The sequence below is a fragment of the Molothrus aeneus genome, chromosome 19, assembly GCF_037042795.1.
Source record: "Molothrus aeneus isolate 106 chromosome 19, BPBGC_Maene_1.0, whole genome shotgun sequence".
Lineage (NCBI taxonomy): Eukaryota > Metazoa > Chordata > Aves > Passeriformes > Icteridae > Molothrus > Molothrus aeneus.
In genome coordinates, this window is record NC_089664.1 from 3,546,906 (window position 1) to 3,559,509 (window position 12,604).

Sequence of the window (12,604 nt, forward strand, 5' to 3'; positions counted from 1 at the left end):
TTCAGGACCTCTGGAACTGGCACTTACGGAGGCTGTGAGCAGCATGTGGGGACAGACTGGACAGCTCCAGGCTGGTCTGACAGGGCAAGGGATGGTGTACACCTTCAGCTCTTCTGTTTGTGGTCATAACCCAGTCCACCCTGGCAGCTGATCTAAAGCATTGCAACGAGGGAAGATGTGGGGTTGATGTTTGCTGCCAGCAGATTTCCTGTTTTGCTCAGAAAGGCTTCTTTACTAGAGGAGAAGAGAGAAGGTGACAGTGTTAGAGGGAAACAGGGCTGTCACCAGCAGACCAGGGCTCATTCTGGGCTGCAGAGAGATGGCAAGGAAATGTCATCTTTTGTCTCAAGTGTTTGGTGGCTGTTTAAGGCCAAAAACAGATGGGTCCTTCATGAGGACACTTCAGGTATAGAATTTGCCTGTTTCACACAACACTGGCTATGACAGCCGTAATTTAATTGGGGATGCTTAAACCTGTGTCATCTTGTCCTTAAATAAGAGGAACACTGTCTGCTTTCATTGCTGTCTGACAATTTGTCTTTTCAGAGGGCAGAAGCTGGGATCAGCAGAAGCCTTAAGGATATTTTCAATTCTGTTGGAAACGAGTCTTTGCTGGATAAGAAACACTCCTGGTGTTATTTGTAGTAGGAAAAACATATATGCCATGGTAGTAGGAAAAGAGACATAGGATGTTTGCTTTCCCTCAGTGCTTTCACTGCATCTCAGGTGTGTCCTCAGATGCTGAAACCCTACAGCATACATAGAGCAGATTGGTTGGGGCAGTGTCAGCCCTTGCAGGTCTGCTGGAAATCAAGGGGATGAGTGTTTCTTCAGTAAATTCAGTGTTCCTTTAAACCCACCTTCGTCTGAGTAAAAAACAACTTCTCACAGGTATAACTTTTCCCATTAAGTTTTCCAGGAACACTCAAACTGAGAGCAGAGGTCCCTTGCCTGGCAGGGAGAGAGAGAGAGAGAAAGATTAACTCCACTGCCCAGCCTCCCCAGTAAAAACAGGAAAAGAATTAGAGGGTTCTGTATTCCTGACCCTGGATCACTTGCCACAACAGACAGGAAAGTTGCCCTGGTGGTATTTCACACGGCACATCCTAATTCCCCCTCTAAGCAGAGGGCTTGAGTCATTGCTTTTTAATAAGGCTGCCTCCCCACAGGCGGAAGCTGCAGCGATCAATGAGGCTTACGCTTACTCAGTTCTAGAGAAGGTCATTAAAAGACCATAGATATACATTTGAAGTGTGTTTGTTCACATCCTTGATGTTAAAGATGTTTTCTTCTCTCTCACTTCCTTAAGTTGCATCTCACACAGCCACTGTGTGCTGGGTCCTGCCCGTCAGGGGAGTGGAAAGTGTCCCTTGTTGCTGTCACTGTGCCACCAGCTCCCAGGGCAGGTGGGAGAGGAAATAAATGGTCAAAAAATCACACTTTTATCACCACTTGGAGCACAGCTTGTCTTGCTGGCATCTCTAGATACAGTCTGACCTATCAGCCTTGGTGTCCTGTAGCTATAGAGAGGGAATAAGCCCTTCCTCTCCCTGTTTTTGCATTCCTCCCTCCCTCACTATGGGACTGGATTACTGCCTGGGGTATTGCACATATCATCCCTTTAGCAGCTATATTTCTCCAAAATGTGGGCACTGTGAAGGAATGCTGAAACTCCCCGATGCTGCCAATATGACACATTTAGCAGTTCAGGAGGATATAAGTATCTCACGTTCCAGTTGTTGAATCGTGAAATGCCGCATGCATCTCAGTCAGCTTTTTGTCACACCTTGTGTCAGGCCAGGATTAGCTGAAAGCATGATGGCTTCAGTTTTGAGTTTCTGAGGTGTTTTTTTGATGTTCCAGTCCAGCCACATCTCCAGCTCTGCCTGTGTGGTGCTGAAGAGCCCCTCTGGAGCAGACATCCCATTTCTGAGCTCCTCTGGGCACAGCTGGTTTGTTGGTGCTGCCCTGGGTGTCACACCCTGGGGCTCCCCTGCTGTTACCCAGGGCAGGGAAAACTGTGAAGCTTCAGGTTGCTCAGAAGGGGATTTGGGATGTGGATGAGGAGGATTGGCTCCTCTGGGGACCTGCCATTGCTCTACAGGGACCACATGTCTCCAGGCATTTGTCTTCCCTTTCTTTGTATTTTAACCTAAGACAAGGATATTGGGGTATCATGAGCATAAATAACTTAATAGCCCTTATTTTCTACCCAAACTGCAGAGGAGTAAGGGGAACCGGACTGTGCAAACAATGTGTAAGAGATTCTGTTCACCTTCTTTGTGGAGAATAAATGGGTTAGGTTTGGTTAAGGTTTTTTTTTTTTTAAATTTGAAGGGTCATTTGCCTGTCACAACACAAAGTTCCAAGAGCATTCCATCTTTGACCAGGTTGCAGTTGGATATCTCCCCTCCCTGATGTGCAGCGTGTGACAGGGTTAGAGCACAGCCCAGTGCCCCAAAGCCAGCAGCCAGTGTACTCCATACAAACTTTTCCATGGTTAATCCATACAATTAAATCGGCCAGAGTTCTCCCCACCTAATAACTTTCATTTCCAATTTTCTGTCTCATTCACCCATGTACACATTCATCTCCAGCAACCTCATAATTCATAACCACCACATTCTCTCTTGTGCTTGATTTGATTCCAGGTTTTCCTCCACTGTATTCTGCAAACTTCTGAACAGGTGTGAGCTTTTCCTGTTGTCCCTTTGCTTACATGTGCACACAAATTCTTCCCTCCAGTAAAACCCATGTGCAAAGCACACTCACTGCTCTTGGCCTGCCTCATCACCTGGAGGTATTGGTGGAAATCACACCAAAAATCAGACTCTGCAAACTCCTATTTTACACTCAGGACCACAATCTCAGTGCATCAGAAAGCAGCATGGCCTTATTTATTTTGCAGCTGCCTCAACTGTTCATTTGTTACCATTTTCAAAAATTGATTTTTTTTTTTTTTGTGGTTAGCAGATCTCCAGTGACAAAATCCACATTTCTGCCAGTGTCCTTGTTAATCTTACATATTTTACAAATGGTTTTGAGACAGAACTTGAGAAATAACTGCTCTTTAATAATCAAAGCTTGGCTCTGCTTTGATTTCATCAGTATATATGAAAACCTCCCATCTTAGTAAGTGGATTTATCTGGGAGTGAAATCTAGAGGAAAACCCTCATTATTTTACTACAGTGTGTGTTTGGCCACTTTACTCACTTCCTATAATTTTTTTCTCCCCCAGAAAAAGTTGCTTTAAACAAGCCCCAAGGGACAGAAGTTTGAAACTTTTCACTTTGATTGAATAAACAGTCTTACCAATATCTGGGTAGACATCTCCCCAGCCTGTAGGTAATGAAGATACTGTTTGTGCTACACGAACTCTCAAATTTAGCTAATAGGAGCCACGGGCTGTTGCTGACAGGAATCAGGTGCAGAAGGAATGAGAAAGCCAGTTCTGTTTTCCTTCCACCAAGTTGCACTCCCATTCCACTGCCATGTGCAGTAACAAAGAGTCAGATCCCAGTGCTCTTGGCGTGCAATTCATTCAATGCCAGTTTTTTTTTTTTTTTTTGCAGGCACAGTACCCATGAGAAACAGCTTTGTTGTAAAATATAATGTGGGATATTGGAGTTTAAGTCATGCTTGTTAATTTAATGAATGTTGTAAGGAGATACTTATTTCATGAACCTGAAGATTTCAGTAACTCATTGATATCCACTTCAATGGCTTTGCTGCTCTGCGTAGTAGATTTATCTCCTCGTAGTACACACTTCATTAGTAGATGCTTTTTGACCAAGTTCCTGTGACAAAAAGCCATGTATATTGCTGTCAGTAATTGGGGCAATGTGAGCACAGTGAGCAGAGGACTGGCAGGCCTGGGGAAGAGCTGGGTTGCCTTTCCTACTCTGCAATTAACCTGATTGATGACTTTGAGCAAATCATTTCGCCTTGGCCACTCCATGGCTTTACAAATCGGCACAATGAGGACAACAAATGAGTTTCTTTGAGGAAGGTTTTGAGTCTTCATAGTGTAAAAGACATTGTGAAAGAGCTAAACATTTTTATTAGGATTATTTTATTCCCATATTACATATGAAAAATATTATTCCTCATTTACAGATGCATAGGTTTTAGGTAATTATGGCTTTGCATAAATATGTAACAGTTTTCTAATTCTTTTTGTGAATATTTCAGTGCTAATACCCTGATCCTGTGCTGTGGTGTGGATCCTATTTTTTGCTCTGGAAGAAACCAACTTTTTAACTCTTCTGTTTTAATGCTCATATCTGATGTGGATAACTTATTTGTCCATCACTGAACATCCTCAGCTTACACTAATCCAGGCTCCAGGTGCTGTTGGATTGAGCTCAAGGCTGCTCAGGAAATAATGAGTATTTATAATAATAATGAATAACAGGGTATTTTAAATTCCTTAAATGAACAGACTTGCTGGTAGTGCTATCCTTGACGTGGAACAGAAGTGTCCAAAGCTGAACACAGTGAGGCACAGGGCTGGTTCCTCAGGTGTTGAAATACTGTTGACTGTTGGGGGTGCTCTCAGTGTTTGCCACTGCTCATGGTGAGGGTTGGCACTGCCACGTGTCACTGCAATGCCATCTCTGCAGCAGGTGGAGATGTAAGCAGCACCTCACCAAAATAATGGTTTTCATCAGGAAATGGTTTAGCCATCAGTTGGTCAAGAGCTGCACCTATTTCAGAGTCGTGCATAAATCAAGCATAGACAAAGGTAGTGCTGATTGTGCTCACAAAAAGAAGACACCCAACCAAAAATTAATCCCATCAAAACAAGGTAGGAACGCCAGGAGGAGCTGATTGAGCTATACCTTGCTTTTTTGGCAGCCAAACCCCCTCCAGTCCCTCTTTCTCTGCCCTTTGCTGCTGCTGCTGCCTTTGTTGTGTGAAAATGACTGCCTTTCCTTTTGTCTGGCAGGGAGCTGAGTGACGGGAGCACGTACAGATACCAGGTGGTCGTTGTGTCCGGGATGGAGGAGAGCGAGCCGTCCCCTGCCCTCGTTTATATCTCTGGGAGTGGATACTGTGGAGATGGGATTATCCAAATGTAAGTCTGGAGCGAGCAAACAGATAAATCTGGGCACATCTCCTCAGCCAGAGTCTGAGGCTAGGAAGGAATTGATGACCTCTGGTGTCTCCTTAGGTTAGGCTGGCTCTCATCTGTAGATAATGACTCACATGCTTGATGATTACCGGGATGATGACATTTAATTGTACCGTGGGCCCTTCTCTCCTGGCACCAGGAGATACAGACAGAGATACAGATAATGGAGTCCAGACAGCAGGATCGATAGGCAAGGACACTCTGTGCTGTTTATGCTGTTTCCCTGTGTATCTGTATCTTTATACATGGATGTGACATTTCCTGCACAGACCTGGAGCTGGAAAAACTCACACAGCCTTCCACGCTGCCCCATGTGTGTGGCAGCTGGGTAAAACCCTGCCACGTGCTGGGGCCAAGGTCCTGGTGCAACCCCTTGTTTGACTGACCACCAGAGCTGGGATGCATTTGGAAGTGATAGATTTGGCCTTGGAGGGAGAGTGCTGGGAATTGCATGTTCTCAATCAGCTCCCCTCTCTCAGCAGTCCCCAGGCCACTGAAAATGTAAAACAATCCTTCTCAACTATGTTAGAGTTTTTTCCTTTACTATGTTGGCCCTTAAGGCTGATGCTTCAAAGCTTCCTGGCATTAGGTAATTTAATTATTTAAACTATGGAAGTAACAACAAGCAAGTGCTTAATCCAGCCAGTATTATTTGCTTGAAATAATGCTGATCAGCAATCACACAGCACAACTCTGTCAGATGATATACCTGGCAGCAAATATTTGCAGGAAGAGGCCCAACAGGCAAGGAAAGCAAAGAAAACAATCAAACAACATATGAATCCAGGGCAATCCTGGAAAGAGAAGTGGAGAAAGACAGATTAATTTTGCTTTACATAACTTTTCTGCTACTGTTATGTTTGCACATTCCTCAAACTTCACTTGTGGCTTTGCAGCAAGTGTCAAACAATAGCTGAGCTGCCTCAGGAGCGAGCAGGAACCAGACTGTGTCACAGCTTGGTTGGTTGTGGCCCCACTTGCAGCTGTGGCAGCCCCTTTCTCATCTGGTTCCCACTCTTGTCCCCACACGCTGTCGCAGCCGTGCGGGTTGGCACTAGGCAGGGCTCCGTCCCCAACACCCCTTGCTCCCTGTTCACTGCTCTCCTCTGAGTTCTGCCACCTGGAATAGCCACACTCCAGGCTTTATGCCTTGTCATTCCCATGCTGGGGTCACAGTCTGGCCCTTCCAGATTTAATACAAAGAGTTTCAGAGATTCCTGATCTCTTTTTCCCCACCTGCTGAGCTACAGCCACACCAGCTATGAAGGAAGTTGCTCATATCCTCATCAGAGTACAGCAAGTGGTATCCACATGTGCAGCAGGGAACTGGCCAGGCAAGCCTGCGAACCAGGAATGATGAAAAGGAGGAAGCCAGGAGGCTCCCTTAAGGGAGAGGTGTTTTAGGGGTGGGCACACAAAGCTGCTGTATCTATCAGATAGTGGGGCTTTGGGGTTCTTTAGAGGGGTTGCACAGACCATCGAGTTGATGCTACTTTGCCAGCTGACTGCTTTTTGCCTGCAGAGAACTGGGGGAAGAATGTGATGACATGAACAAGATAAACGGCGATGGCTGTTCCCTGTTCTGCCTGCAGGAGCTGTCCTTTAATTGCATCGGTAAGTCTGGCTCAGAGCCCTCAGACCCACGGTGGGCAGCAACCCAGTGCAGAGTGCAAGGGAAAAACCAGCAGCGCTCTCAGCATTTCCAGCTGAAGAGTTGTCATGGGAGAGAGAAAAAGGTGGAATTTGTAGGTTTGAAAGGTGAACATATCTTCCCAGCTTCTGGTCATTTTGATGGGAAATTGGTTCTGCTGGCTTTGAAACAGCCCAGGACTTAGGGCTAAGTCAGCCATTGTGGGACTGATCCAAAGCCCATTGAAGTCAGTGGGTGGTTTTCCACTGGCTTCAATAGGCTTTAGATCTGACTACGTGAGAAGACATGAACTGATTTTTTCTGGTAAACAGGAGGAGGAGTGAAAGGGGAAGGGACTGAGACCAGAAGCAAGTCCAGCTGAGGTCACACCTCCTTTGAGTTGCAAATCAATATCTGAGGATCAAAGGTCTGGCTAATCCCCTTTTTCAGAGGTGAAAACTACTTAATCAGATTTCATTTGCAAGCCTGGTTTGCTCTGATTAGCAAAACCTGTAAGCACAATGGCCGGAAGATGCTCGAGCTATCGGGGCTGCAGTTTCGAGCTTTACATATTTATTAAACTCTCTAGGAATGCTGGGGACAGAGAAGGGAAATGGAGACCAATTTACACTGCACCTTCTGTGGAGCAGCCCCACGTTGTGGGGTTGCTTTTTCCACCCAGGGGTTTGTGAGTTCTGGGAAAGAACAAAACATGCAAAGCTTCAGGAACCAAAGTTAATGTTTATAAAGGGTCCGCTTTTTCTCCAGACATTTTATGAGATTCCTTATGTGGACTGCCCAAGCAAACACCCTGCCCCATGTAGTGATCCCATGCCTTCAGCTCAGGGCGTCAGTCCTCAGCAGATACTGTAACATTTGCAAGTCTGAAATTTGCTCTTTTTGGCAATTTGACCATTATCTCTTGTGCCTGGAGCAGCGTAGAATGGACCTCACAGGCACCATGTTTCCCTTGGGTGGTAAACTGGGGACTGCTTGGCTCATCACAACAGCTACATTTTAACTTCAGCTTCCCACACTGTGAGTGAGACTTGAGGCCTGATTTGGTGATGTGCTTATTTACATATGTAAATAGTTCTATTGAAATCAGGGATATTTATGGCCGAGACTAATTGCGACAATTGGTGGTCTTGAAGTCACATTTGTGTTTCAAGTAACTTGCTGCCTTAGAGCCCCAAGCACTGCAAGATTTTAGTCATAATATTTTGAAAGTGGGATAAACACTTACGCAAATGTTTTGGGTTCCGCAGACATCAGGCGTGGTGTGAGGCCGGTTCCAGCAAAGCTTTGGGATGGTGCTGGATGGTTGTGTCTGTATCACCCTGCTCCACAGCAGGGCTGAATTCCTTGGTCCAGGTCTGCGCTTTGACCACATCCCAGCATTTCATTAGGACATGACCCAGGTCCTCCCCTGTGCCCATCATTTTTCCAGGAAACCAGGTGATGTGGGCTGGAGCTGCAAATGCTCCAAATAAGTCCATGGACAGGAGTGAGAGTGGGGTGTCCCAAGCCTTGGACCACACAGTGGTGTTCTAGGGGTATGCAACACTCTGCTTTATGCCTTTTTATATAAAATCATGGGATCGGTTTTGTTGGGAAAACCTTTAAGATCACAGAGTCCGGTTGTGTCATCCACCCAACCATCATCCAACCATTCACCCCCCATCCAGCTCCAGGAGCAGCAACAGAGCTTCCTGAGAGTGTGGGACAGAACTGTCTGACAGCAGTCTGACTAGAAAATGAAGCAACTAAAACATACAGATTTTTCTACTCCATGACAGAGGAAGTGGGTTTTCAGATTTGCTTGTGTTGGAAAGGAGAGGGGAATTCCAGGGGCAAAAATAGTTGTTTGTTTGTCACGGGCTTTGGAAGGTTGTGGTTTGCACAGATCCTGGATTACAAAACAAATGATATCAAATTCCTTGTGAAATATTGAATATAGGGACTCAGATGAATCAAATTAGCTGAATCAAAGGGAAGGTGCAGGAACAGAGACCTTAAAAATGTTTGGTTGTGTGACTTTACAGTTGTGCTGGGGTGACTGCTGTGGTGGTGATGGGCTCAGTGTTTCTGCAGGGTCTGTGAGGGCAGCCCCAGTGCTGTTCTCAGGCAAACACTGCCTTCATGTCTCTAAGACAGGTTCAGAGGAGCTAATACCTGTGAAATACATCCTTCTGGCTCTTGTGGTAGCTGGACCACCATGAATTATGACCCCAAGAGCTAAGGAGACACGACCAGTTTGTCTCTCAGACAAATGAACACTGCTGATTTATATTCTGCTTGGTATATCAAGCATTAAAATCTCACCAGAAAATATAAAGATGTTGGGGAAGTGAGTGGCTATGCATATCACATAATAAATAATAGTAAAAAAAGAGCAGAAATTCAGCGTTCTCCACAATCTAACAATATCACACCTACTCCTCTTCCTTAAGCTGAACAAAAGTCTTCTTTGACATTGGTGGGGTGTTTTCCTGGAAAATACAGAATTCTTGGGTGCCCATTTCAGGAGCACAGAAAAATAAGTGTAATTTATTTCCATGTTTACAAGGCTGACACATGTTATAATCCTGTAGAACAACAAGCAGTTATTTCAGAGAGTGTTATTTTTTCAGTGATGTTCTTGTTGTATTATGTAGCTCTTCAGAGCCCCAGGAATCACTCCCCTTCACCAAAGAATTCAGTGAGCCTCAAACACATGTTCAGAGGCTTTGTTGAATCGGGGGCCTCAGGGTTTGATCTTGCAAATGCTTTCTTCCAGGCATGTTTCTGAACTACCACAAGGCATTCTTTAGACTTCAGCAAATCTAACCACAACAGTGAATGCAATGCTTGTCACAAATTGTCTGCAGGATTGGGTCCCACGTGGCTGGAAAGAACTGCTAAACATTTTGTTTGCTAAAGACGGGGCTGAAGGGGCGTCGTGGGCGGGTTCCAGAGGAGGAGGTTTGATAGCAAAGCCCAAGTGGGCTCCTGCCTCCTAAAGCAGAGACCACGCAAGTCACCTCGCTTGGTAGGAGAAAAATACAACAGAGCCTGCAAGCACCACCAGGCTTTAGATTCAGAGCCATGAATCACAGAATAATTTAGTTTCAGAGGAGTCTCTGGAGGTCTCTGGTCCAAGGAGGGCCAACTTCAAAGTTAGAGCCAGCTTCAAAGTTGGAGCATGTTGCTCAGGGTCATGTTCAGCTGCGTTCTGGATATTTCCAGGGATGGAGGCAGCCTGTTTGCAGGTGTCCCTTTGCCTCTCTCACTCCCTTTGCCTTTTAGGATCATGGGGTTTATGGGCTTTTTTAATTGGTCCAACTTTCCTTTGACTAAATGGCACAAGGCTCTCAAGACACTTTGCACTAGTGCCTGTAATAAAATTACACTTCTTTTTTATTGTTTTTGTCTTGCTTTTGTTTTTCCTCCTTCTTTCCTCTCTAATCAGATAACAGTGGATCAATCTGCTCTGCCAGGGAGGAGGGGCGCGGGGGAAGGAAGGAGGGAGGCAGGGAAGAAAACTGTGTGGTCTCACTGTCAGGCTGTCCTGGCCTTCTCCAAGCACAAAGCCGAGCAACAGAAAACAGAAAAGATTAATAGCATTTTCTTCCTGCAACATGCTGAAGAGCGACAGTGAGATTAATTAATTAATTAATGGAAGCATCTGGCAGTGCTCCGTTTTTTAAGTTCTGCAGCACTCTTGCCCTTCCCCATTGTCAAATTTATCATCTCTACCTTTTCTCCCCCCACCCACAGCCGCTTCCTGTAGCGGATTTTGCATATTTTTATCTTTTCCACACAGAATTTGGTCCCACGGGGAAAGTTTCACTTTGCCTTTTGATGGGAAGGAGACAGGTGATTCCAAGCCGTGTCGGTGTGACTGATGCACCCCTCTCCTACCCCTGGGCTGCTTTCCTTTCACCTTGCCCTGATCACTCCAGGGATAACAGATTTTTGCGGTTACCGCGGATCTCAGCCAAGTTCAACTCGACGTGTCCTGTGTAAAACAGACCCCATTTGTAAGAGTTATGATTCACAGTGGTGGGAACCCAGGGCTTAGCACTTGATCCATTCCCAGTGGAGTGCTGAGAAATGGGTGTTTGAGGCGCAGCTGAGCACCTTGTCCTTGGCGTGCACTCTCCCACACGCCAGCGCCGCACACCCAGATAGATGTGGGACATTGAAAAAGAGCCCGGCTTTCATTTGCATTCCTTTTGTGGAGTGGGATGTGCATTATGCATTGATTTAGCTCACCAGTGCTGAAGAAAGAGAAGGATATAATAAAAAAGATGCAGAGATCAATAAAAAAGGGAGGGAGGGGAAGAGAAAGTAATATGAAAAGAGATGAGTAAAGACTGATAGACACATTGAAACACAGCTGAGAAGTAGCTCCAGAACTTCTATCTCCCCTTAAGTTTGCCAGGTAATTTATAGGGGTTTCAGTCACATCTTATTGGTGCTATTATTGCTATACTTTATCTCCTTTGCTTATAAGGGACTCTTCGCTAAAGCCTTTTTACAGCAAAACAGGGCAGTGCTTCTACTGACTTCCAGATGGGAGTGGTCACCCTGAAGAATGGGAATGTTTCAGGTTAGACACACATCTCAGTGGTGTGTGGGATCAGGGCCTCAGGGATATAAAATACAAAGAAAAGACACAGAGCAGAGGCAAAGAGAAAATAAATATATCTAGCTCTTGAATTTACCACCAATTTCTGGCATGCTTGAAACATTAGTCACCAGTGGTTGTTCAGGGAGAAGTATGATTTTAATTTGACAATGATCCTTAAACACCTTTTCTTTTGCTCCTGCTTGGTCCCAAGTGTTTTTCTGCTACCTTACAAATCTGGATCTGTCTTCCTCCTCCTCAGAGGCCTCTCCCTCCAGCTGTGAGCCTTACCTTTGTGGGAGCTCTATCCTTTACCTCTCCCATTATCCATAAATTAAGCATAGCACTTTCGCCTAATCTTATTGTTTGGTGGGCTGCATTGAATTCAGAGAAATGATTAATATTCATGAGCTTGCTATCTCTGTTTGGTGCATAATCCTCTGGGGAAATTGCAGTGTTAAATGAGTGACACAAACCTAATTTTATATGTCTTTTCTTTCCTTTCTTTCTTTTTCCTTTTTTCCCTTTCTGACAGAGAAGTAATGTGCTTAAAATAAATTGATGGATGACCATCCATATTCATTGTGGGCATGCTTTGAGAGCTCTCCCATCCTCTCCCCCTCCCTTCCTCATACTACTGCACAGGAACACAGCTTTGGCTGCCCAAACCCTGGCCCCATGCAGCAGCTAATGGTGATTTTGCCTTCTTTCACCAGCATTAAATAGGCCTTGGCTGACCCTGCCGAGGGCTTTCAGTAGAACAACAGCATGGGAGAAACAGAGCCACCTTGCAAGAGAAACTCAGCATCTCCCAGGGCATCAATAAGGTGAAAGCATTGACCAAGGAGCTTGGGAAAGAGTGTTGCTGTTGTTAAAGCAGCTGAAGTTCTATAACAGAATTTCATGGCAAATAGTCATGAATTTACTGGCCAGGGTTATTCAGATGATATTTGTGTGACTCCTTCAGCTTAAGGCAAATACTTTGTAGCTGACTGTTTCCTGCAGCTTGCAGAAGTGTGGCTGCATGTTCTGAAATGTCTAAGCACTCATTTGGCAAGTTAGTAATCACAGCATCCTCGTAAAGTCTCCTAAAGTGATTTTCAGACTGTCATCATTAATAGTGCAATCCTAGGAAGGCCAGCTGAGCCACAGAGCAGAGAGAGCAGACATCTCAGGCAGCAAAATACAAAGGACAGATGCTTTTTTGTGGGGGAGAATGTGGGCTGG

General features: G+C 45.2%; 1 protein-coding gene across 1 annotated transcript in view; it reads left to right on the forward strand.

Moving 5' to 3' along the window:
* PAPPA (pappalysin 1) overlaps nt 1-12,604 on the forward strand; it is a 174,599-nt gene that overhangs the window by 86,053 nt on the left and 75,942 nt on the right. Inside the window, exons 8-9 of the mRNA XM_066563008.1 lie at nt 4,950-5,078; nt 6,658-6,749. Of these exons, the coding sequence (XP_066419105.1) occupies nt 4,950-5,078; nt 6,658-6,749 (221 nt within the window). The remainder of the gene's footprint in view (nt 1-4,949; nt 5,079-6,657; nt 6,750-12,604) is intronic.